The sequence below is a fragment of the Trichomycterus rosablanca genome, chromosome 14 (genome assembly GCF_030014385.1).
Source record: "Trichomycterus rosablanca isolate fTriRos1 chromosome 14, fTriRos1.hap1, whole genome shotgun sequence".
Taxonomy (NCBI): domain Eukaryota; kingdom Metazoa; phylum Chordata; class Actinopteri; order Siluriformes; family Trichomycteridae; genus Trichomycterus; species Trichomycterus rosablanca.
In genome coordinates, this window is record NC_086001.1 from 717,501 (window position 1) to 744,702 (window position 27,202).

The following is a 27,202-nucleotide window of genomic DNA, read 5'->3' on the forward strand; positions in this document are numbered from 1 at the left end:
TGATTGGGTGGTTGGCTGGTTTATATAATATTATGTTGGTTGTTTGGATGTTGGTTGGGTGGTTGGTTTCTATCATGGTTAGCTGGTTGATTGGGTGGTTGGTTTCCATATAGTTGGATGACTGGGTGATTGGCTGGTTCATAAGATATTATATTGGTTGGTTGGTGTGATGGTTGGTTTGGTGTTGATTGGGTGGTAGGTTTCTGGCATGGTTGGAAGGTTGGAAGGTTGGTGTGATGGTTGGTTGGGTGTTGATTGGGTGGTAGGTTTCTGCCATGGTTGGAAGGTTGGTGTGATGGTTGGTTGGGTGTTGATTGGGTGGTAGGTTTCTGGCATGGTTGGAAGGTTGGAAGGTTGGTGTGATGGTTGGTTGGGTGTTGATTGGGTGGTAGGTTTCTGGCATGGTTGGAAGGTTGGAAGGTTGGTGTGATAGTTGGTTGGGTGTTGATTGGGTGGTAGGTTTCTGGCATGGTTGGAAGGTTGGTGTGATGGTTGGCTGGGTGTTGATTGGGTGGTAGGTTTCTGGCATGGTTGGAAGGTTGGAAGGTTGGTGTGATGGTTGGTTGGGTGTTGATTGGGTGGTAGGTTTCTGGCATGGTTGGAAGGTTGGAAGGTTGGTGTGATGGTTGGTTGGGTGTTGATTGGGTGGTAGGTTTCTGGCATGGTTGGAAGGTTGGTGTGATGGTTGGCTGGGTGTTGATTGGGTGGTAGGTTTCTGGCATGGTTGGAAGGTTGGAAGGTTGGTGTGATGGTTGGTTGGGTGTTGATTGGGTGGTAGGTTTCTGGCATGGTTGGAAGGTTGGAAGGTTGGTGTGATGGTTGGTTGGGTGTTGATTGGGTGGTAGGTTTCTGGCATGGTTGGAAGGTTGGGTGGGTTTTTCTCTTTTTTCTGCTCCTGTATTCAGGCGTCACCACAGTGGATCTGATCCTCATACCAGAACACAGTTTTTCGCTGGCTGCTTTTCCTGACACAACCTTCTTATTCCTATCTGGGCTGGTGACCTGCACTAACAGGAGCACCTCACAATGGCTGGGCTGTTTCAGCCCCCTCTTCAGACGTGCAGACGCCCTACTGGCCGTTAGCACAGCTGAGATTCAAACCCAGATCTCAGCAGTAGTGGACTGGTGTACTTTACTGCTGTATCATATAAATTATATACATTTTAATAATGTTTAATAATAAAGTAATATTCATTTATTCATTTATTCATTTATTCATTTATTCATTTATTCATTTATTCATTTATTCATTTATTCATTTATTTATGTATTTATGTTCCAGTTGGTGTCGAACGTGGTTTTGTTTGTGTGTGTGAACTGTGTGGGATTTTTCCACTTGTGGTTGACGGACCACGCCCGCCGAAAATCCACCAAGAACCGAGAAACCTTCAGCGACAACCGCTCCAAACGAGCCAAACAGAAACGAGATCAGGTACACTCTCACACACACTCTCACACACACACACACTCACACACACACACACACACACACTCTCACACACACTCTCACACACACACACACTCACACACACACACACACACACACTCTCACACACACTCTCACACACACACACACACTCACACACACACACACACACTTCATCTTTAACCAATGAAATAATCTCTCTACTTATGCCCCGCCCTCTTTCCCTCAGGAGCACCTCCTCCTGTCCGTGTTACCGCGGTACATCGCCATCGAACTGAAAGAGGAGCTGATTAAAGGTCCTACAGAAAGACTACCCTCAGATAACACACGCAACTTCCACAGTCTGTACATCAAACAACACCGAGACGTCAGGTACACACACACACACACCTCTCACACACACCATACACACACACACACACCATACACACACACACACAGTTGTTGATTAGTGCTGTTTTGTGTTGGTAATTGTTGATTGTTAGTTGTTAATTGGTGTTGATTGTGTTGGTTGGTGTAGACTAATGTTGGATGGTTATTGGTTTGTGTTGGTTGTTGATTGTGTAAATTGGTGATGGTTGTTAGTTGTTTATTGGTGTTGGGGTTGATTGGTGTTGATTGGTGTTAATTGGTGTAGATTGGTGTTGGTTGGTGGTTGGTTGGTGGTTGGTGGTGGTTGGTGTTGATTGGTGATGATTAGTGTTGGCTGGTGTTGGTGTTTGGTGTAGATTGGTGTTGATTTGTCCAGAAGTATGAACCTCATCTTGAGACTGTTGGACCTATCAGTGATTAGTTGGTGTGTCCACATTCATTTTATCCTGAAGCTCTTTCTCCAGCGTTATGGTGTTGAAGATCAGCTCATCACCCTGAACACCATCCTGCTGCCAGTGTTTATCTCAGGAGGTTCCATAACTCGTCTCGTCTCTTTTGCAGCATCCTGTATGCAGACATTGTGGGGTTCACCAGCCTGGCCAGTACCTGCACCCCTGAGGAACTGGTCATCGTCCTCAACAAGCTGTTCGGGAAGTTCGATGAGATCGCTCGGGTGAGTCTGCACATGTAGTCTGCTCCTGCTGGCTGGCTGAGGTATCAGTAGAGGTGGTGGAGGAGTACAGAGAGTGTAGTGTGTTCCTCTGAACATCTCTCAGCTCTCTGTCTGGTTAAATCATTAGACTGTCCTTGACCAGAGCAGGCGCTGTGCATTTGGGGGGTAATAAAGGGGGGTGATGTGTTTTTTAATCTATCGTTCCTACCCCCGTGTGGTAATTATTGTTGTTGTTTGATGTTCCTCTCTGCAGAAGAACGAGTGTTTGCGTATAAAGATTTTGGGTGATTGTTACTACTGTGTATCGGGGTTACCAGATCCCATCCCTGACCACGCCCGCAACTGTGTACAGATGGGACTGGACATGTGCACCGCTATAAAGTAAGTCTGATCTATTAGTAACGATAGGTAATAATTGGTGTTAACTGTGACAATTAGTGTTGGTTGTTAGTTGGTGTAGATTGCTGTTGATTGTGATGATTAGTGTTGATTGGTGTTGGTTGTTGGTGGTTGGTGGGTGTTGGAGAGCAGTATTAATGACCGTGTTTGTAGTGGATTGGTGTTGGTTGTTGGTGGTTGTTGGGTGTTGGAGAGCAGTATTAATGACCGTGTGTTTGTAGTTGATTGGTGTTGGTGGTAATTGGTGTTGGTGGGTGTTGGAGAGCAGGATTAATGACCGTGTTTGTAGTGGATTGGTGTTGGTTGTTGGTGGTTGTTGGGTGTTGGAGAGCAGTATTAATGACCGTGTGTTTGTAGTTGATTGGTGTTGGTTGTTAGTGGTTGTTGGGTGTTGGAGAGCAGTATTAATGACCGTGTTTGTAGTTGATTGGTGTTGGTTGTTGGTGGTTGTTGGGTGTTGGAGAGCAGTATTAATGACCGTGTGTTTGTAGTTGATTGGTGTTGGTGGTGATTGGTGTTGGTGGGTGTTGGAGAGCAGTATTAATGACTGTGTGTTTGTAGTGGATTGGTGTTGGTTGTTAGTGATTGTTGGGTGTTGGAGAGCAGTATTAATGACCGTGTTTGTAGTTGATTGGTGTTGGTTGTTGGTGGTTGTTGGGTGTTGGAGAGCAGTATTAATGACCGTGTTTGTAGTTGATTGGTGTTGGTTGTTGGTGGTTGTTGGGTGTTGGAGAGCAGTATTAATGACCGTGTGTTTGTAGTTGATTGGTGTTGGTGGTGATTGGTGTTGGTGGGTGTTGGAGAGCAGTATTAATGACCGTGTGTTTGTAGTTGATTGGTGTTGGTGGTGATTGGTGTTGGTGGGTGTTGGAGAGCAGTATTAATGACCGTGTTGGTTGGTGTTGGTGGGTGTTGGTGGGTGTTGGAGAGCAGTATTAATGACCGTGTGTTTGTTGGTGTTGATTGGTGTTGGTTGACAGTTGTTGGTGGGTGTTGGAGAGCAGTATTAATGACCCTGTGTTGGTTGGTGTTGGTTGACGGTTGATTGGTGTTGGTGGGTGTTTGAGAGCAGTATAAATGGCCATGTGTTTGTAGTTGATTGGTGTTGGTTGACGGTTGTTGGTGAGTGATGGAGATCAGCACTAAGGCCTGTGTGTTTGTAGTTGATTGGTGTTGGTGGGTGTTGGAGAGCAGTATAAATGGCCGTGTGTTTGTAGTTGATTGGTGTTGGTTGACGGTTGTTGGTGGGTGTTGGAGATCAGCACTAAGGCCCGTGTGTTTGTAGTTGACGGTTGTTGGTGGGTGTTGGAGAGCAGCACTAACGCCTGTGTTTGTTACAGTAAGCTGCGGGAGGCCACGGCGGTGGAGATCAACATGAGGGTGGGCGTTCACTCGGGCTACGTGCTCTGTGGAGTGATTGGGATGCTGAAGTGGCAGTACGACGTCTGGTCCAACGACGTGACTCTGGCTAATCGTATGGAGTCTGGAGGAGTACCGGGGTGAGTCCAGCAACACTCGACCCGCCGTCTCTAATGACCACATGACCACTCTTTTACATTTATTAGTGGTGCTACCGGCCTGGCCAGGTGCTGAACAGACACAGTTGGTCGTCTATGAGGGAGGAAAGGTTGGGTAAGGTTTCTCCTCATTGCCAGGCCAACAGTGCCACCTTGTGTCTGTTGGAGGCCCCAGAACGAGCGGTGGCATAACATATAGAGCCTAGCCTGAACGTCTGTACACTGTTCGACTCTCTGTGAGCTTCCACCACTGGCACTTCACCTGGGATGATGGAGGAGGCTGCTAGTCTGCACCTTTCCTTTGGCAGGTCATCAGGACCTGAGCACCCTTGGAAAATAGCTCCACCTAGTGGCTAGTTCTATAAAGGAAGTAGAGAGTAGAGAGTTCATCATGACCTACATACCTGCAACACACAACTCTGGACCATCACACCTCAACTTTGGAAGATCTTCCCAGAATCCAAGGAAGAAAGATCTCCAGCCGTTAAACTGGAATTGGAGGGCCACACTGTCTCTAAACATCAGCATGTTTTCTTTAAACCACATGCTAAAACAAAACAAAGCTTTTTGAGGTGTTGCTGTCCACAGTCAAGCAAGCTTGGACCACCAGGCTTTGAGGACCAGCCTATGCAGCCTCGTACACAGAAGGGTTGGATGCGCTGTTTGTGGTGCCACATCTACCTCATCACCAGGACTAAGATCATCTGCAGTTTGGTCCAGAGTAGATCTTCTGTTGGTCCGTTGGTCTTGGCTGCCCAACAACCTGTCAGCGATTTGTGGCTCGTCCTTCTTCGGACAACTGCGAGTGGGTGCCCTTGATACTTCAACCCAGTTGTCTGGTCAGAGTTTGGTCCCTCAGGTCTTTGGGGAAGGGGGTCCAAATATTTTGTAAGACTCGTGATTGTTTGACCTCTGCTGTACATGTGGCTTTCTCGTGGTTTGTTTTTGGAATGACCCGTCTGCCTCCTCAGGAGGGTCCACATCACCGAAGAGACGCTCCAACACCTCGGCGGGGCGTACCAGGTGGAGGAGGGAAACGGGGCGAGTCGGGATCACACCTTGCTGGGCAGGAGGACGTTCCTGGTGATCGATCCTCACTCGCAGGACAGCGTGGACGCAGCAGCACCTCCGGTGGGTGGGCAGACGATTCATGGTTGGTTTATGAATTGTGGTGACCTCACTGATGGAACGGTTTGTTCTTGTGTAGACGTCCAGCCTGACGGTCAGCAACAAGATGAAGCAGCGAGTTTCGGTCCGGATATCTCAGTACATGAAGATGTGGAAGAGCGTCAAACCTTTCTCAGAGCTCAACCAACCAGAGTCCATCTCTGCTCCCGTCCACACGTCCAGCATCTCCGACCACCTACAGGACTTGACGGTCAGTGTCCATCATGGTCCTTCAGACTGCTGTCCAGTTAACCCCTCTGACGGGTGCGTCCTCTCTAGTGAGGAGACCCTCTGGTACATCTTTACGTGACCTCTGCCTGCTGCATGACACCCACATCAGGGTGGATATATTTATATTGATTTAAAATAGAATAATTAAATATATTTATATTTATTAAATGTAGAATAATTAAATATATTTATAATAATTAAAAATAGAATAATTAAATATATTTATATTTATTAAAAATAGAATAATTAAATATATATTTATTAAAAATAAAATAATTAAATATATTTATATTTATAAAAAATAGAATAATTAAATATATTTATAGTTATTAAATGTAGAATATTTAAATATATTTATAATTATTAAATGTAAGTTCCTTGAATATATTTATATATTTTTAAAAATAGAATAATTAAATATATATTTATTAAAAATAGAATAATTAAATATATTTATATTTATTAAAAATAGAATAATTAAATATATTTATATTTACTAAACAAAGATTAATTAATTATATTCATCGTTATTAAATGTAGATTAATTAAATCTATTTAGGCTTTATTGTCATTTTAACCATTAACAAGGACGCTGATGGATCAACAATATCAACAACGACATCAGCGCCCCCTACAGGACTCTAACAGAACCACATCCCGACCACAAACTCTGGGAATCGAAATAAAACAGTGGAGAAAAATAAAATCAAATAATTTATAACTTTTTAATTCAGTTTTTGTTTGTGTTTTTGGATTAAACAGGAACCGGGTCACGATCAGACAGACAGCAGGTACATAAATAAATCAAATAAAATAAATAATTAAAATCACTGGTTCTGTCTGTAATTGTGAGTTTTTTATTTATTCAGAAACTCTCAAGTATCAGCAAATACGTCCACAGAGACTCTGGATCTGCTCGACTTACTGAGGTGAGAACAAACACATACAAATAAATACAGTTAAAATTCACATTAATTATTATTAACATTTTATTAAAATGATCTCTGTGTTTTTTCTGTTAGACCCAAAACGAAGAAGCTGAACTGGCTGACGCTGTCGTTTAATGATATAAAGATGGAGAAGGAGGTGAGATTCATCATCTATAACACAACATAGAGAGATTACAGTTATACGGTTTCATTATTTTATTTTCTTCCACTCATATTTACACATTATATCACGTCTTTTAACTTTGTTTTTACACTCTAATATATCAGGAAATAAAATAATGAATAAATAATATTCTGGAGATTTATGATCGAGATTTCTAAAGCAGAAGGTGAAAATGCTGCATGATCAGGATCTGAATCCTACATAAAGCTTAAAGCTCTGAAGAGTTAAAATTGAACCACAAAGCTGCAAAAGTCTCATGATTGAGTCTTAAAGCTGTAATTTATATTATATTCATATTTATTAAACGTAAATTCATTCATTATATTTAAATGTATTAAACAGATGAATTAATTATATTCATATTTATTAAATGTAGATAAATTTTTATATGTATATTAATTAAACATAGATTAAATTATTATGTTAAATTTATTAAACTGATTAATTTATTATATTTATTTTTATTAGCATAGATTAATTAATTATGTTTATAAAAATTTAACTGATGTATTTAATTTATTATTATTAAGTTATTTTTTAGTTAAAAAATAGTTTTATATTTATTAAACAAATTAATGTTTTATATTAATTTTATTATTACTAAATTATTTTAGTTATTTTTAAAATATTATTTTTATATTTATTAAACAAATTAATTTATTATATTCATTAAGCTAATTTATTATATTTATTAAACAGATGAATTTATTATATCTATATGTATTAAACCTATATTAATTTATTTTATTCATATTTATTAAATTTAGATTAATTTTTTACATTGATTATAAATATAGATTACTTAATTATATTTATATTTATAAAATATTTATATGATTAAACATAGATGAATTTATTTATATTAATTAAACACACATTTATTTTTATATTTATTTAACAGATTAATTTATTATATTTATAATATATTTATATTTATTTAACAGATGAATTTTTTATATTTATAATATATTTATATTTATTAAACCGATTTATTTATTATATTTTTATTAACTAAACAGATAAATTTATTATATTTATATTAATTAAATAGATTAGTTTATTATGTTTATATTTATTATTTATATTTATTTATATTATATTAATTAAACTCTGTTGATAATTTTGTTGCAGTACTCTCTGGGTGAGGTGAACGGAATTCATAAATCTGCAGCCTGTCTGGCTCTAATCTTCATCTCCATCTTCACTGTTCAGATGCTCACGTCCCAAAAGTGAGAACCAAACTCATCAAGCCTCATTTTATTTTAGATTATATTTAAGCAATAGAACACGAGAGGGAGTGTGTTATCGCCAATAACATCACGGCTATGATTCGGTCGCAGTAGATCATCACAGCTGTGATGTTATTCGCGATTACACACGACCTCGAGTGTTCTATTGCTTTTATACAACAGTTTTTACAAAATAAAGAAAGAAAATAAATCAAAGAAGCCCTGAATTTCATAATAAATATGCTTTAATATTGACAAAACCTTCCTCCAAAAAGTAGTTCCACAACGAATGAGTTGCTGCTATGCAACAGTAAAAATTCCTACCCTGCCTTAACACAGTAGGCTAAAAAAGGTAACTAGTTTAACAGTACAAAGCAGACATCCCAAGTTGCAAAAACTCATTTCAGGGAGGTAAGAAGAACAAGAAGAAGAAGAAGAAGGCGAGAACCTCCGAAGGGAAAAAAAGAAATAAAAAACTTCTCGCACACACCAAAGGATTATGGGTGATAACAGAACTTTTAGGAGCTGCTAACTGAGCTATTAAGCTAACTGTTCGTGTTACAAACACATTAATGTTCCCTACATAGTGCACTAGATTGTGTATCAGATAACAGATTTAATAAAGTCGGTGTCGCCTGTGTGCGAGTTTGTGTGCATGAAGCTCGTCGTTACTGGCAACGCATCAGCGGAGTAATACAGTTGTGGTGTGAAAAGGCCGTGCTGTTATCACCAATATCAGCACGGTTAGAACGCTTCTCAACCAATCAGATTGTAAGATCGGAACTAACTGTTGTATAACAGAAGAACCGTTATGAATACAGAATCATACAGATTATATTGTTATAAATGGTTCTAATACAAAAACCAAACGTTTAGTTAGAGCTTTACAGACATTATTTATATTACTTGATGAGTGTTGGACAGTGCAGTGGTGGCTCAGTGTTTACAGTCCTGGACTAGTGATCAGAAGTTCTCTGGTTCAAGCCCCACCACTATTGGTTTGTCACTGTTGGGCCCCTGATCAAGGCCCCTAAGCTTTAAATGCATTGTATTTTGTCCTAATTGTAAGAGCATTTGGATAAGAGTTTCTGCTAAACTCTGGCTGTTTGTGTCACGTTCTTTATTTAAAGAATAATATAAAAATATGTTATTATTTTAACAATAATAATAATAATAATAAACAGTAATAATTGATGTGTGTTGTTTATAATTGTAGAAATTTAGAGCTGGCGATATCGTACGGATTAGCGTGTCCTCTACAGTTCGTCATTCTGCTGGTGCTCAGTATAGCGTTCCTCAAGGTAGGTGTGTGTGTAGGTGTGTAGGGTGTCTGTCTGTGTGTGAGAGTGTAGGTGTGTGTGTAGGTGTGTGTGTAGGTGTGTAGGGTGCCTGTCTGTGTGTGAGAGTGTAGGTGTGTGTGTAGGTGTGTGTGTAGGTGTGTAGGGTGCCTGTCTGTGTGTGAGAGTGTAGGTGTGTGTGTAGGTGTGTGTGTAGGTGTGTAGGGTGCCTGTCTGTGTGTGAGAGTGTAGGTGTGTGTGTAGATGTGTGTGTAGATGTGTAGGGTGCCTGTCTGTGTGTGAGAGTGTAGGTGTGTGAGAGTGTAGGTGTGTGTGTAGATGTGTAGGGTGTCTGTGTGTGAGAGTGTAGGTGTGTGTGTAGATGTGTAGGGTGTCTGTGTGTGAGAGTGTAGGTGTGTGTGTAGATGTGTAGGGTGCCTGTCTGTGTGTGACAGTGTAGTTGTGTGTGTAGATGTGTGTGTAGATGTGTAGGGTGTCTGTGTGTGAGAGTGTAGATGTGTGTGTAGATGTGTAGGGTGTCTGTCTGTGTGTGAGAGTGTAGGTGTGTGTGTATGTGTGTGTGTAGATGTGTAGGGTGTCTGTCTGTGTGTGAGAGTGTAGGTGTGTGTGTAGGTGTGTGTGTAGATGTGTAGGGTGCCTGTCTGTGTGTGAGAGTGTAGGTGTGTGAGAGTGTAGGTGTGTGTGTAGATGTGTAGGGTGTCTGTGTGTGAGAGTGTAGGTGTGTGTGTAGATGTGTAGGGTGTCTGTGTGTGAGAGTGTAGGTGTGTGTGTAGATGTGTAGGGTGTCTGTGTGTGAGAGTGTAGGTGTGTGTGTAGATGTGTAGGGTGTCTGTGTGTGAGAGTGTAGGTGTGTGTGTAGATGTGTAGGGTGTCTGTGTGTGAGAGTGTAGGTGTGTGTGTGGATGTGTAGGGTGTCTGTCTGTGTGTGAGAGTGTAGGTGTGTGTGTAGGTGTGTGTGTAGATGTGTAGGGTGTCTGTCTGTGTGTGAGAGTGTAGGTGTGTGTGTAGGTGTGTGTGTAGATGTGTAGGGTGTCTGTCTGTGTGTGAGAGTGTAGGTGTGTGTGTAGATGTGTAGGGTGTCTGTGTGTGAGAGTGTAGGTGTGTGTGTAGGTGTGTGTGTGTAGATGTGTAGGGTGTCTGTCTGTGTGTGAGAGTGTAGGTGTGTGTGTAGATGTGTAGGGTGTCTGTGTGTAAGAGTGTAGGTGTGTGTGTGTGAGAGTGTAGATGTGTGTGTAGATGTGTAGGGTGTCTGTCTGTGTGTGAGAGTGTAGGTGTGTGTGTAGATGTGTAGGGTGTCTGTGTGTGAGAGTGTAGGTGTGTGTGTAGATGTGTAGGGTGTCTGTGTGTGAGAGTGTAGGTGTGTGTGTAGGTGTGTGTGTAGATGTGTAGAGTGTCTGTCTGTGTGTGAGAGTGTAGGTGTGTGTGTAGGTGTGTGTGTAGATGTGTAGGGTGTCTGTGTGTGAGAGTGTAGGTGTGTGTGTAGGTGTGTAGGGTGTCTGTCTGTGTGTGTCTAGGTCTGTGTGTGTAGGTGTGTGTCTGTGTCTGCGTGTGTGTAGGTGTGTAAGTGTGTGTGTGTGTGTGAAATTGTGTGTGAAAGTGTAGGTGTATGTGTGTGTAGGTGTGTGTGTAGATGTGTAGGGTGTCTGTCTGTGTGTGAGAGTGTAGGTGTGTGTGTGTTTGTGTGTAAATGTGTGTGTAGGTGTGTAAGTGTGAAGGTGTGTGGAGATGTTTGTGTGGATGTGTGTGTGTAGGTGTGAGTCTGTGTAGGTATGTGTGTAAGTGTGTGTAGGTGTATGTGTGTGTGTAGGTGTGTGTGTCTGTGTGTGTAGGTTTGTGTATAGGTATGTGTAAAAGTGTGTGTTGGTGTAGGTGTGTGTGTAAGTCTGTGCTGTGTGTGTGTAGATGTGTGTGTAGGTATGTGCAGTAGAGGTGAAATACGATTGGGGAATTGGATATGACTAAAACACCTTTACTATTTATCACCTGGTTGTTGCTATGGTTACCCATCAACAACTTTATGATGCTGTATTCAGGTTAAAGAAAGTTTCTCAATGCAGGATCATTAATAATGATAAATATAATATAAATCTAGTTAAATAAAATCATGAGCGCTTCAGAAAACTGTCGTCAGTTAACACAGGCCGCCGCTGTATCAGGAAACACAACCTGAAACTCTGTTACACCCAAAGAAAGTGGTACATCAGTTCTGTACAGAAAGATACAGACATACAGATGGACCGAAAGCATCGACATGATTCTAATGAAACGTGTTTCTTCAGTGCTGGAGCAGAAAGACGTCAACAAGCGAGCAAGAGGGAGCTTCATTATCATACGGCAAAGCCGCCAAGATGGTGTTCCGATTCCTCCTGGTGGTCAACTGCCTCCTCATCACGCTACTCATGGCCTTCCTGAACATCGTACGTACACACACACACACACACACACACACACACTGGTGTTACTGGGAGCATCAGGAGTAGAACGGGAGCTCATGGTGGAACGATCGAGTTAATTCATCAAATATCTGATCTGATAATCTGGGAGCAACAGCAGCTCAGCCTAGATTGTCTGTCCTTAGATACAGCACTACACTCACTACTGAGTTCCAAACCCTCTTTAAAAGCCATGTCCGCTGTCCAGCATGGTGTAAAGCACACCACCAACGGACCTTAAAGCAGAGCGTTTACATTCAGCTATATTTAAACGGTCTGATGGACAGTCTGGTGCATTAAAAACCTGTTATCTGTGAAGTACGGTGGAGGAGGATTAATGTAAACAAAGCCTGAGTCCTGAACTCAACCCTATACAACAACAGTGAATCGGAATCCCGACTGTGAGGCAGGACCTGTAACCTCAGTCTCTCAGCAGTCGTGTTCCAAAATCCAGTACGGTGTAAAGTAAGAGAGTAAAGTTCAAGGATTTGGAACACTACAGGTTCACATGTTCCTCCTGACTGACCCTCAGGTTCTTCCTGACCTTCAGGTGTTTGTGTTTCAGGTGTTTATTCCAGGTGATAAATGTTCACACCCCACCCACAACATCACCGAGCTGGAGAACCTCCATCTCTACACGGTTCCGGTACGAACACTCTCATCTTCAATAATAACCCTCAATTTATTCTTTATTTTCGACCTATATTTAGTAAATAAATACATAAATAATAAATAAATACAAAACTATATAAATATATAAATGAAGTAGTAAATAAATACAGAAGCAAAGAATAATGAAGTAAATAAAAAAATAAAAAAATAAAAAAGTAAATAAATAAATACATAAAAACATAACTACAAAATAAATAATACATAAATAAATAAAAAGTAAATAAATAAAGACATAAACCTAAATACATGAATAAATACAAAAATAAATAAATAAATAAATAAAAAAGTAAATAAATAAATACATGAATAAATAAATACATGAATAAATAAATACAAACTAAATATATAGATAAAGTAGTAAATAAATGTAGAATCAAATAAATAAATCAGTAAATAAATAAATAAAGAAGTAAATAAAAAACAGTAAATAATTAAATAAAGTAGTAAGTAAATAAATAAATAAAAAATAAAGACGTAAATAAATACACAAAGGAAGAAAATAAATACATGTACATAAAGAAGCAAATAAATAAATATATAAATAAATAAAGAAGATCTGTGATGGATTGGCGCTCCTGTCCAAGGTGTTCCTGCTTTGTGCCCAGTGATTCTGGACCCACCACGACCCTGACCAGGATAAAGCAAGGTTTGTTGATAAAAATTAAATTATCATAAGCACTAAAAAATTCCCAAGTTCCCAAACTAAATGTTCGGTTGTTTGTTCATTCATTAATTTATTAATGTATTAATTTTTAATTAATTAATAATTAACTAATTTTTTTATTCATTTATTAATTGATTGTTCATTGATTTGTATTAAGTAATTCAGTCATTTATTTATTATCCTGGTCAGGGTCGCAGTGGGTCTGATTCATTAAACGAAAGGCAAGAAACACCCAGGACAGGTCACCAATCCATCACAGGACACACACACACACACACACACACACACACACACTGAGTGTAATTTCTAGTGTCTCCAGTTAATCTTACTGCACATCTTTGGACTGTGGGAGGAAACTGGAGCAAACCAGAGGAAACCCACACAGACATGGGGAGAACATACAAAACTCCACACAACTGTGAAAGGACTGTGAGGCCACAGTGACCCAGGGTTAAAACGGTACTGTATTAATACATGGTTCTAATCTACCGTTCTATAATCCTGTGTGTGTGTGTGTGTGTGTGTGTGTGTGTGTGTGTGTGTGTGTGTGTGTGCGCAGTACTATCTGTACTGTTGTTTGTTAGCCATGATGGGCGTGGTGGTGTTTGTACGAGTGTGTTTCTCGGTGAAGTTCCTCCTCCTGACCCTGGCGCTGGTGGTGTACCTGGCTCTGTTCCTGTACGTGTACGCACCACGCTCCGACTGCTACGTCTACCAGCTCTACCAGAACCACTCCACGTAACAACACACACACACACACACACCGTCTACATTACACCAGTACCCACAGCACCACTCCCAGAACCTCTGGAACCCAATAAAACCCTATAAAACAATACAGGAGGGTCAGTGGTGATGGATGTTAACAGTGTGTGTGTGTGTGTGTGTGTGTGGGTGTGTGTGTGTGTTTTAGACCTGGAGTTCTGAAGGAACCGAAGATCATGTCTGGAATTTGGCTCTGTGTTTTCTACTTCAGCTCTCTCATTCTCACCCGACAGGTAAATGTGTGTGTGAGAGTGTGTGTGTATACCTATATACGTATGTGTGTGTGTGTATTCATATACGTGTTTGTGTGTATATGCATATGTGTATGTGTGTCTCTGTTTGTGTGTGTGTACCTGTGTGTTCATATATATTTATGTGTGTGTGTGTGTGTCCGTGTCTCTGTATACACGTGTGTATGTGTGTACATGTGTGTGTGTGTGTACATGTATGTGTGTACTTGTGTATGCGTACCTGAGTGTGTACCTGTGCGTGTGTACCTGTGTGTGTGTACATGTGTGTGTGTGTGTACTTGTGTATGCGTACCTGTGTGTGTGTACATGTGTGTGTGTACATGTGTGTGTGTACCTGTGTGTTTACGTGTGTGTACCTGTCTGTGTGTGTGCCTGTATACCTGTGTTCATATATACAGTGTATCACAAAAGTGAGTACACCCCTCACACTTCTGCAAATATTTCATTATATCTTTTCATGGGACAACACTATAGACATGAAACTTGGATATAACTTAGAGTAGTCAGTGTACAGCTTGTATAGCAGTGTAGATTTACTGTCTTCTGAAAATAACTCAACACACAGCCATTAATGTCTAAATAGCTGCAACATAAGTGAGTACACCCCACAGTGAACATGTCCAAATTGTGCCCAAATGTGTCGTCGTCCCTCCCTGGTGTCATGTGTCAAGGTCCCAGGTGTAAATGGGGAGCAGGGCTGTTAAATTTGGTGTTTTGGGTACAATTCTCTCATACTGGCCACTGGATATTCAACATGGCACCTCATGGCAAAGAACTCTCTGAGGATGTGAGAAATAGAATTGTTGCTCTCCACAAAGATGGCCTGGGCTATAAGAAGATTGCTAACACCCTGAAACTGAGCTACAGCATGGTGGCCAAGGTCATACAGCGGTTTTCCAGGACAGGTTCCACTCGGAACAGGCTTCGCCAGGGTCGACCAAAGAAGTCGAGTCCACGTGTTCGGCATCATATCCAGAGGTTGGCTTTAAAAAATAGACACATGAGTGCTGCCAGCATTGCTGCAGAGGTTGAAGACGTGGGAGGTCAGCCTGTCAGTGCTCAGACCATACGCCGCACACTGCATCGACTCGGTCTGCATGGTCGTCATCCCAGAAGGAAGCTGACGCACAAGAAAGCCCGCAAACAGTTTGCTGAAAACAAGCAGTCAAAGAACATGGATTACTGGAATGCCCTGTGGTCTGACGAGACCAAGATAAACTTGTTTGGCTCAGATGGTGTCCAGCATGTGTGGCGGCGCCCTGGTGAGAAGTACCAAGACAACTGTATCTTGCCTACAGTCAAGCATGGTGGTGGTAGCATCATGGTCTTGGGCTGCATGAGTGTTGCTGGCACTGGGGAGCTGCAGTTCATTGAGGGAAACATGAATTCCAACATGTACTGTGACATTCTGAAACCGAGCATGATCCCCTCCCTTCGAAAACTGGGCCTCATGGCAGTTTTCCAACAGGATAACGACCCCAAACACAACCTCCAAGATGACAACTGCATTGTTGAGGAAGCTGAAGGTAAAGGTGATGGACTAAACCCAATTGAGCACCTGTGGCGCATCCTCAAGTGGAAGGTGGAGGAGTTCAAGGTGTCTAACATCCACCAGCTCCGTGATGTCATCATGGAGGAGTGGAAGAGGATTCCAGTAGCAACCTGTGCAGCTCTGGTGAATTCCATGCCCAGGAGGGTTAAGGCAGTGCTGGATAATAATGGTGGTCACACAAAATATTGACACTTTGGGCACAATTTGGACATGTTCACTGTGGGGTGTACTCACTTATGTTGCAGCTATTTAGACATTAATGGCTGTGTGTTGAGTTATTTTCAGAAGACAGTAAATCTACACTGCTATACAAGTTGTACACTGACTACTCTAAGTTATATCCAAGTTTCATGTCTATAGTGTTGTCCCATGAAAAGATATAATAAAATATTTGCAGAAATGTGAGGGGTGTACTCACTTTTGTGATACACTGTATATATATATAGCACTGCCAGCACTGCCTTAACCCTCCTGGGCATGGAATTCACCAGAGCTGCACAGGTTGCTACTGGAATCCTCTTCCACTTCTCCATGATGACATCACGGAGCTGGTGGATGTTAGACACCTTGAACTCCTCCACCTTCCACTTGAGGATGCGCCACAGGTGCTCAATTGGGTTTAGTCCATCACCTTTACCTTCAGCTTCCTCAGCAAGGCAGTTGTCATCTTGGAGGTTGTGTTTGGGGTCGTTATCCTGTTGGAAAACTGCCATGAGGCCCAGTTTTCGAAGGGAGGGGATCATGCTCTGTTTCAGAATGTCACAGTACATGTTGGAATTCATGTTTCCCTCAATGAACTGCAGCTCCCCAGTGCCAGCAACACTCATGCAGCCCAAGACCATGATGCTACCACCACCATGCTTGGCTGTAGGCAAGATACAGTTGTCTTGGTACTTCTCATCAGGGCGCCGCCACACATGCTGGACACCATCTGAGCCAAACAAGTTTATCTTGGTCTCGTCAGACCACAGGGCATTCCAGTAATCCATGTTCTTGGACTGCTTGTCTTCAGCAAACTGTTTGCTGGCTTTCTTGTGCGTCAGCTTCCTTCTGGGATGACGACCATGCAGACCGAGTTGATGCAGTGTGCGGCGTATGGTCTGAGCACTGACAGGCTGACCTCCCACGTCTTCAACCTCTGCAGCAATGCTGGCAGCACTCATGTGTCTATTTTTTAAAGCCAAGCTCTGGATATGACGCCGAACACGTGGACTCAACTTCTTTGGTCGACCCTGGCGAAGCCTGTTCCGAGTGGAACCTGTCCTGGAAAACCGCTGTATGACCTTGGCCACCATGCTGTAGCTCAGTTTCAGGGTGTTAGCAATTTTCTTATAGCCCAGGCCATCTTTGTGGAGAGCAACAATTCTATTTCTCACATCCTCAGAGAGTTCTTTGCCATGAGGTGCCATGTTGAATATCCAGTGGCCAGTATGAGAGAATTGTACCCAAAACACCAAATTTAACAGCCCTGCTCCCCATTTACACCTGGGACCTTGACACATGACACCAGGGAGGGACAACGACACATTTGGGCACAATTTGGACATGTTCACTGTGGGGTGTACTCACTTATGTTGCCAGCTATTTAGACATTAATGGCTGTGTGTTGAGTTATTTTCAGAAGACAGTAAATCTACACTGCTATACAAGCTGTACACTGACTACTCTAAGTTATATCCAAGTTTCATTTCTATAGTGTTGTCCCATAAAAAGATATAATGAAATATTTGCAGAAATGTGAGGGGTGTACTCACTTTTGTGATACACTGTATATATATATATATGTGTGTGTGTGTGTGTGTGTGTACCTATATATATATATATATGTGTGTGTGTGTGTGTGTGTGTGTGTGTGTGACAGGACGAGCTGGCGGCCCGGGTGCAGTTCCTGTTGGAGAAGTGTTTTCAGAAGGAACGTGATGAGATGGAGAGAACAGAGAACGTGAACCGACTCCTCCTGGAGAACCTGCTCCCACTGCACGTCACCAACTTCTTCATCGGCAAGAACGTTCACAACCAGGTCAGAACACGAACACACACACACACTCACACTCACACTCACACTTACACACACACACACATACACTAAATGGGCACAAATTCCCACAGCTGTAAAGACCACATGGAGATCACTCTGTTTTAATGCAGTTTGTAATGCAGTCTAAATACTGCAGCATTGTGTACAGTGATTGTGTGTGTGTGTGTGTGTGTGTGTGTGTGTGTGTGTGTGTGTGTGTGCAGGAGCTGTACAGTCAGTCGTGTGAGTGTGTGTGTGTGATGTTCGCTTCGATTCCCGAGTTTAAGGAGTTTTACAGTGAGAACACCATTAACGGAGACGGACTCGAGTGTTTACGCTTCCTCAACGAGATCATCACCGACTTCGACGAGGTACCAGCGTTTATCTTCTGCTCCTGTATTTAGGCGTCACCACGGTGACTGTGGTCCCCATACCAGACTCCCTTACTGATGCAACTGATAATAAAATAATAATAATGATAATAATAATAACTAATCAATAATAATAAAATAATAATAATATTAGTAATAATGATAATAATTAAAATAATAATAATAATAATTAAAATAATAATAATAATAATAATTAAAACGATAATAATAATAATAATTAGAATAATAATAATAATAAAAATGATAATAATAATAATAATAATAATAATAATAATTAAAACGATAATAATAATAATAATTAAAATAATAATAATAATAATAATAATAAAAATGATAACAATAATAATAATAATTGTATCTGTCTTGTTGCAGCACCTCAGTAAACCCAAGTTCAGCTCGGTGGAGAAAATTAAGACTATCGGGACGACGTACATGGCAGCCGCCGGACTCATTAATCTCAGTACAAACAAGGAGGGACGGGTAAGAGCCAATCAGACGCCGGGATTCAGCCGCGTTTCAGAACGTGTTCCGCACTATAATTAGCTCTTCGGTTTGTAAGTCGATATGTTTGGAATGCAGTCGGTACAGCATACTGTTTCATGTTTAGGTCACATTCATCACAACTAGGTGTAGAAAATTCATTATTTAGATATAAAACAGTTTGGGGAAGGCTCTAACCTGTCCCTGTGTGTGTGTGGGTGCAGGCCGGTGTTTTGGGACAGGAAGTAGACGCATGTAAGCATCACGTACGCAGCATGGTGGACTTCGCCATCGGACTGATGGGAAGACTGGACAACATCAACCGACACTCCTTCAACAACTTCAAGCTCAGGATCGGTACGATCTCGTCTTCATTACTTCCTCCCAGTTCAGGCCGTGTATTGTACACATCTATACATGTGTGTACATGTGTGTATAATGTGTGTACATGTGTGTACATGTGTGTATAATGTGTGTATATGTGTGTACATGTGTGTACATGTGTGTACATGTGTGTATAATGTGTGTACATGTGTGTACATGTGTGTATAATGTGTGTATATGTGTGTACATGTGTGTACATGTGTGTATAATGTGTGTACATGTGTGTACATGTGTGTATAATGTGTGTATATGTGTGTATAATGTGTGTATATGTGTACATGTGTACATGTGTGTATAATGTGTGTATATGTGTGTACATGTGTGTATAATGTGTGTACATGTGTGTACATGTGTGTATATGTGTGTATAATGTGTGTATATGTGTACATGTGTACATGTGTGTATAATGTGTGTACATGTGTGTACATGTGTGTATAATGTGTGTATATGTGTGTATAATGTGTGTATATGTGTACATGTGTACATGTGTGTATAATGTGTGTATATGTGTGTACATGTGTGTATAATGTGTGTACATGTGTGTACATGTGTGTATATGTGTGTATAATGTGTGTATATGTGTACATGTGTACATGTGTGTACATGTGTACATGTGTGTATAATGTGTACATGTGTGTACATGTGTGTACATGTGTGTACATGTGTGTGTAATGTGTGTATATGTGTGTACACGTCTATACATGTGGGACTCGGTTATTTGTGTATTTCCTGTAGCTCATGTGTTTTTGGTTTTAGGAATAAACCACGGCCCTGTAATCGCGGGGGTGATTGGAGCTCATAAACCTCAGTATGATATCTGGGGGAACGCGGTGAACGTGGCCAGCAGGATGGACAGCACCGGGGTTCTGGATAAAATACAGGTCAGTACAAGCTCACAACCCCAAACATACATGAGAAGAGTGAGACGAATCCCCTCACCCTCTCATTATTATAAATCTGTCAGGAACAAATCTGAACATCACAGTTTTAACATACAATTATTTAGTTTCACCATGATACATTATGTTAAAACAACAATGTTTATGTTTAAACATGAAAATTGTCATTTTTACCATAAGAATTCTTATTTTCACATAAAAATCAGTCATATTAAAGTCAACAATATGCCATTTTAACAAGAAAAGTACAGTTAACAAGAAAAATACAATGTTTGTATTTATTTATTTATTTTTTGCTTGGCAGTAATACACCCTAGTACAGGGTTTTTTAAAGTTGTAATTTTAACATAAAAGTATGTCATTTTAATGTAAAAATTATGTTATTTTAATATAAAAATGCTCATTTTAATGTAAAATAACAGTTTAACATAAAAATCTGTTGTTTTACCATAAAAATTTGTTGTTTTAATGTAAGAATTGTCATTTTAACATAAAAATCTGTCATTTTAACATAAAATTTATGTTGTTTTAACATAAACACTATTTGGTTTTAAAACATTTAAACATGTTTATGTTAAGACAGCATAATTTTTAACATAAAAATAGTTTTTTTTAACATAAATTTGTAATTTTAACATAAAAATCTGTCGTTTTAACATAAAAATCTGTCATTTTATTGTAAAAGTTGTCGTTTTAACATAAAAACTGTAATTTTAACATACATTTGTCATTTTAACATAAAAATCTGTAATTTTATTGTAAAGGTTGTTGTTTAGACATAAAAATCTGTTGTTTTAATGTAAGAATTGTCATTTTAACATAAAAATCTGTCATTTTAACAAAAATTGGCATTTTAACATACATTTTTTTTTTTTTTTACATAAAAATGGTCATTTTCACATAGAATCCTGTCATTTTAAGTAAACATTGTGCCATTTTAACAAGAAAATTACACTGAATGTTTTACTTATTTATTTTATTTTATTAATCTTGGCATTAATACACCCTAGTAAATGCAGACTAAGACAAACCAACTATATTTTTGCGTGGTGATTCTGGTATTTTGTCCTGTATTTCTGCATTATTTATAATGTGTCGCCCCCTGCAGGTGACTGAAGAAACTGCGCAGGTAGCGGAGAGCGTGGGCTTCAGCACCACCAGGAGAGGGGTGATTACCGTCAAAGGGAAAGGAGAGCTAACCACCTACTTCATCAACCACGAATCTGCGCACCACCTACAGTAACTACAACCTCCTGATGGTGAGCGGTCCATGACCACGCCCGGTCTTTCTCTACAACATCAAGAATGTTCCACCGTTCCTCTCTGTAAAAGCCGGTCTGGTTCTCCTCCAGTCACTGGTCATCTTGGACTAGACTACTGCGATTCCCTCATGGCATGAGCCCCCATGTCCTCTATAAAACCCCTTCAACTCGTTCAAAATGCAGCTGCCCGTCTGGTTTTCAACCAATCCAAACACTGCCACACCATCATCATCATCACCCCACTGCTGCTACATCATCACTGATTGGTTAATATCACTTACTGTACCCGCTTACATTCACTTCAAAACAATGTCGCCTACAAAGCAGCTCCAATCTACATAAGAGAAACTTTGCTCTTTAACACACAGCATTTGAGCCACAAGTCTCGCTCATCTTAATCCCCCAATCAGGACTCAAGGAAGACGGGCATCAAGACTCTTGTCTTTACCAAAACCAAGGGGATGGAACCAACGTCCCCTGTCTTTATTACCTCTTTAAAAAGCACTTAAACTGAAACTATCATGCACTTACTGATCTTCTACACTATTTATTTATTAAAGCACAAGTTTTCCTTAGATTTATGTTTTTAGACGGTTGTTTACTTGTACCAGAGTAAAGAAGATGTTCTGTACGACTCTCTCTGGGTAAAATTGTCAACGTAAATGTAAACACATTATTAGGTGGCTGGTCTTCCTTGGACCTAAATGTGTTTGAGCTTGATCGTGTCAGGCTTCAGGGAACTGAGGAGCATGAAGCACATGGTGGAACGTAAACAGTGAGCCAGACCGGACGCTCAGGTGGCGCAGCAGTAAAAACGCACACTGGTACGATGTTTTCGAGATCCCAGCTCTGCCTGCCGGCTAAGGCTGAGCGGCCACATGAACAACTATTGGCCTGTTGTTCAGATAGGGGTAGGATTAAGCCGGATTCTTTCATAACTAACTGGCTGATTGATGCCACCTGCACAGAGATGAGAAAAGAGTGCTGTCAGGGCATGTCTCTCCGTACACAGTGCTGATCTAAATTGCACTCGTCAAAGTGTAGGTGACAAGATGCATACGACTGCTGCCCACGTGTCGGAGGGGGCGTGGGTTAGCTTCGTTCTCCTCAATCAGAGCGGGGATCGGCATTGGTGGAGAGGAAGCGTGACGCAATCGGGCAATTGCACGCGCTAAAAAGGGAGAAAATGCATAAACAAAAATATATACACTACATTGCCAAAAGTATTCGCTCGTCTGCCTTCACACACACATGAACTTGAGTGACTCCCATTCTTAATCCACAGAGTTTAATATGATGTCGACACCCTTTGCAGCTATAACAGCTTCAACTCCTCTGGGAAGGCTTTCCACAAGGTTTAGGAGTGTGTTTATGGGAATTTTTGACCGTTCTTCCAGAAGAGCATTTGTGAGGTCAGACACTGATGTTGGACGAGAAGGCCTGGCTCACAGTCTCCGCTCTAATTCATCCCAAAGGTGTTTTATCAGGTTGAGGTCAGGACTGTGCAGGCCAGTCAAGTTCTTCCACACCAAACTGGCGCAGTCATGTTGGAACAGGAAGGGGCCATCCCCAAACTGTTCCCACAAAGTTGGGAGCATGAAATTATCCAAAATCTCTTGGTATGGAATATCTAGTAGCGACTTGTTGCACAGGTGGCATCACGGTACCATGCTGGAATTCACTGAGCTCCTGAGAGCGACCCGTTCTTTCACTAATGTGTGTAGAAGCAGTCTGCATGCCCAGGTGCTCGGTTTTATACACCTGTGGCCATGAAAGTGATCAGAACACCTGAATGCACTGATTTGGATGGGGGAGTGAATACTTTTGGCAATATAGTGTATAAATAAATAAATAAAAACAGTAAGCCAGACTGAAATCCCAGTAGTTCAGATATAAAATAGGTCCGAAACTTAATAATACTGTTAATAAATGAAGAAAATCAGACCCAGTTATTACCTTCATAATTATGAACTCATTTGAAATAAACAGCAGCGTGATGTACATTAATTACAAGATGTTCGACTGATATGAAACAAGTCCTGATCCACCAGATTTCATTCGTTCTGTACACAGTACATAAATCTACTTCCCACTTCCCACTCCCATTTCAGAGATGAAATTTTCCTTCATTATTTCTATTTGACTTTATTCCAGTTCTCTTAAATGTAAATATAACGTACGTACTGGACAGGGAGCTACTCGAGAGGCTTCACTGTAATATGAAGTCATGTTTACTTGAAACTTTTTACTGGACCGTTTCTCTGAAGACAAACGTCATGATAGTTTATTCGTTATTATTAATGGACTTATGGGTTTTATATCCCATAATTATAATGAAGGATGTGAAAGTACGTGTAGAGTTCAAAACTATCGTTTCTCTGTTTACACTGTTTCTGTAATGTTAGAATATTTAATTATTCTCATTTCTCTTTAATTCAATGTTGCTTTTGTGTAAATATTTATTTATTACATTTTGTATTTACTTTTTACTCTTTCAGTTACAATATATAGAAACACATATGAACATATAGATATATAGATCTAGATTGGTGAACCAACTCACAATGACGTGAACTCTCGGTTCCTGAAGCTTTTGCTTTGTGAGCAAAATATAAGCGAATAAACTGCAAAACTCCACATGAATAAATAATAAATAAATAAAGACTAAGTCAGTTGTTTGTACATTTTATACATTAATCAAATAGCTACATACACCGATCAGCCATAACATTAAAACCACCTCCTTGTTTCTACACTCACTGTCCATTTTATCAGCTCCACTTACCATATAGAAGCACTTTGTAGTTCTACAATTACTGACTGTAGTCCCACAGAGCAGGTATTATTTAGGTGGTGGATGATTCTCAGCACTGCAGTAACACTGACATGGTGCTGGTGTGTTAGTGTGTGTTGTGTTGGTATGAGTGGATCAGACACAGCAGCGCTGCTGGAGTTTTTAAACACCGTGTCCACTCACTGTCCACTCTATTAGACACTCCTACCTAGTCGGTCCACCTTGTAGATGTAAAGTCAGAGACGATCGCTCATCTATTGCTGCTGTTTGAGTCGCTCATCTTCTAGACCTTCATCAGTGGTCACAGGACGCTGCCCACGGGGCGCTGTTGGCTGGATAGTTTTGGTTGGTGGACTATTCTCAGTCCAGCAGTGGCAGTTGTTTAAAAACTCCAGCAGCACTGCTGTGTCTGATCCACTCATACCAGCACAACACACACTAACACACCACCACCATGTCAGTGTCACTGCAGTGCTGAGAATCATCCACCACCTAAATAATACCTGCTCTGTGGGGGTCCTGACCATTGAAGAACAGGGTGAAAGGGGGTAACAAAGCATGCAGAGAAACAGATGGACTACAGTCAGTAATTGTAGAACTACAAAGTGCTTCTATATGGTAAGTGGAGCTGATAACATGGACAGTGAGTGTAGAAAAAAAGGTTTTAATGTTATGGCTGATCAGTGTATATTCCCTAAATATAAATTCTGTTTTTCCACTCTTAATTGTTTTACCGTTTCATTATTTGCTTTATTCTTGTTTAACTTGGATGTTCTCTCCATTTCACGGTGATATTCTCAGCCAGCCCATATTCCATCAGCTTCTGCTTGATCTGAAGAACAGAACAGTACTTTTATATCCACATATTGCAGTAATTACAGTCTTGGGTTGTGAAAGACTCACCATCTCTAATGTTATCGACATCAGCGTTGGATTATTTACGCCTTGATCCGACCGCACCTTCACCCTCAGGATCTGCTGCTGTCCTGTGATCACTGGATGCAGAAATGCAGAAACAAATGTGAAATTTAACATCCTACACTGATCATGGGTGTTAATCTGAGCTGAATGAAGCTTTACTCTACCTGAATGGCAGAAGAAAGGACGAACGACTGAGCACTGATCATCATCGACCTGTGCGTTACATAAATAACCACAATTCTCATTCAACTGGGCATTGTCAGGCTTTCCAGGCATCCATGGGATGGTGGACACGTCGGTCTGGTCTGACCACTTCCAGCCGTCTCTGAACAGGCCGATCCAAGTCCAGGAAGGAGCCACAATCAGAGCCGTGTTTTCGGTTAGGTCTCTTGCGCTGGCCAGGTCAGTGTGGTACTGCCTACAGTAGCTCTGAGCCAGGTCTGAGGATTATCATAGTAAATGTATCTGTCGGGACCTGAGTTTCTGTCTGTAAGAATACAAAAATTGGGATTAATATCATTTCCTGCTGTAAACATCATGTTTAAATGCATTCAATCAGCTCGCAGGATGTGCCGATAATTAAGCTGCTGATAAATTAAGAAAACTTCAGTATGTCTGAACTAAACTACTACCTAATACTACTAAAAAGTAGTACTAATACTAAATTATTATCATTTGCTATTTTGAATACATATATTGATTATCAGCATTTTCCGAAGTTAATTAATTGTTAAAGTTCATAATCACTAGTTTATTTTGATCTTTTTCTGAAGTTGGGACAGTATGCAGACAGAATGAACCCCAGATATTTTATATTTTGATCTTTATCAATAAACGTCCATTCCTGCATTTCAGGCCTGCAACACAATCCAGAAAAAGTTGGGATGAGTAACGAGGTACAAAAAGTAAATAATAATTCAAAATGCAGCTGCCCGTCTGGTTTTCAACCAACCCAAATGCTGGCACACTATCATCAGCATCACTGATTGGTTAATATCACTTACTGTAGCTGCTCGCATTCACTTTAAAACAATGATGTTGCCTACAAATCAAAAAATTGAGCAGCTTTAATCTACATAAGAGAAACTTTGCTCTTTAACACACAACATTTGAGCCACAGGTCTCGTTTATCCTTATCCATCAATCAGAACTCAAGGAAGACGGGCATCAAGACTCTTGTTTTTACCAGAACCAACGTGGTGGAACCAGCATCCCCTGTCAAAAGACCTTTGTTACCTCTTTACTAAGCACTTAAACTGAAACTATTATGCACTTACTGATCTTCTACACTATTTATTTAGAAGATTTATGTTTTAAACGGTTGTTTACTTGTACTTGAGTAAGGAAATGTTTACTGGGGAAGATCTGTACATGTAAACTTAAATGTTAAACACATTAATAGGGAACTGGTCGTGCTTGGACCTAAATGTATTTGAGCTTGATCGTGCTTGATCATGTGTTGCAGGCCCGAAATGCAGGAATAAACCTCCATTCTTGCATTTCAGGCCTGCAACACATTCCAAAACAAATTGGGACGAGTAATGAGGTACAAAAAGTAAATAAGGATTTCAGACAGGTCACTGCAATCATCATCCTCGAAAGCCCGAGTCTCTGAAGAGCGAAGATGGGCAGAACTTTGAACCATGTACTGTTTCACACCTTAAGATGTGTTTGGATGACGAACAGGACAAAATAAGACCTAAACACATCATAATTCTGTTTCCTCTGTCCCAAAACGTCTATTAAGTGTCGTGAGAAGGAACAGCAGTGTTATAAAGTAGTAAATGCTTTACCCTCCCAACGTGTTGCAGGCCTGAAATGCAGGAATGGATGTCGAGCAGACAGAACGTGAAATATCTCAGGTTGATCCTGGGTGCAGGATACAATATAAGTCAAATGAAACGTAAGAAATACCTTTAAATTCAACAAACAGGCCCGATTTATGTTGTTATGATCTTGAAAAAGCAAGAAGCGCCTGTGCAAAGACCCGCAACTGAGAACATGGGTACCAGTGTGTGCACAGCGATTTGGATAAACGAGGTAGATTAGCAACAGAATATAAATGAATAGTTTCTCACCATCGAAACACAGAAAGGGATGCGATTCTGTACAGTCTACATCCAACCAGCTTCCACTGTACACGAGCCCACATCCTTCACGTCCACCAAAGTTGTTAGGCTCACCCGACCCCCAGTTTACAAAGCTTCCCAGCAGCTCGTTGTTATAGGACCAGTGCCAGCCGTCCACGTTGTTGTACAGCCCGATCCAAGCAGCAGAAATGAAATTTTGGGT

At 40.6% G+C, this 27,202-nt stretch overlaps 1 protein-coding gene across 1 annotated transcript in view; it reads left to right on the forward strand.

The window, feature by feature from the left end:
- Positions 1 to 21,725, forward strand: part of LOC134327063 (adenylate cyclase type 4-like) — a 31,805-nt gene extending 10,080 nt beyond the window's left edge. Inside the window, exons 5-25 of the mRNA XM_063009133.1 lie at positions 1,283 to 1,432; positions 1,656 to 1,798; positions 2,360 to 2,471; positions 2,725 to 2,852; positions 4,211 to 4,369; positions 5,359 to 5,518; positions 5,595 to 5,818; positions 6,655 to 6,714; positions 6,808 to 6,871; positions 8,030 to 8,127; positions 9,344 to 9,428; positions 11,705 to 11,842; positions 12,423 to 12,503; positions 13,753 to 13,931; positions 14,107 to 14,191; positions 17,623 to 17,781; positions 18,003 to 18,149; positions 18,543 to 18,654; positions 18,867 to 19,007; positions 19,791 to 19,915; positions 21,042 to 21,725. Of these exons, the coding sequence (XP_062865203.1) occupies positions 1,283 to 1,432; positions 1,656 to 1,798; positions 2,360 to 2,471; positions 2,725 to 2,852; positions 4,211 to 4,369; positions 5,359 to 5,518; positions 5,595 to 5,818; positions 6,655 to 6,714; positions 6,808 to 6,871; positions 8,030 to 8,127; positions 9,344 to 9,428; positions 11,705 to 11,842; positions 12,423 to 12,503; positions 13,753 to 13,931; positions 14,107 to 14,191; positions 17,623 to 17,781; positions 18,003 to 18,149; positions 18,543 to 18,654; positions 18,867 to 19,007; positions 19,791 to 19,915; positions 21,042 to 21,176 (2,685 nt within the window). The 3' untranslated portion in view covers positions 21,177 to 21,725. The remainder of the gene's footprint in view (positions 1 to 1,282; positions 1,433 to 1,655; positions 1,799 to 2,359; positions 2,472 to 2,724; positions 2,853 to 4,210; positions 4,370 to 5,358; positions 5,519 to 5,594; positions 5,819 to 6,654; positions 6,715 to 6,807; positions 6,872 to 8,029; positions 8,128 to 9,343; positions 9,429 to 11,704; positions 11,843 to 12,422; positions 12,504 to 13,752; positions 13,932 to 14,106; positions 14,192 to 17,622; positions 17,782 to 18,002; positions 18,150 to 18,542; positions 18,655 to 18,866; positions 19,008 to 19,790; positions 19,916 to 21,041) is intronic.
- The last annotated feature ends 5,477 nt before the right edge of the window (positions 21,726 to 27,202 follow it).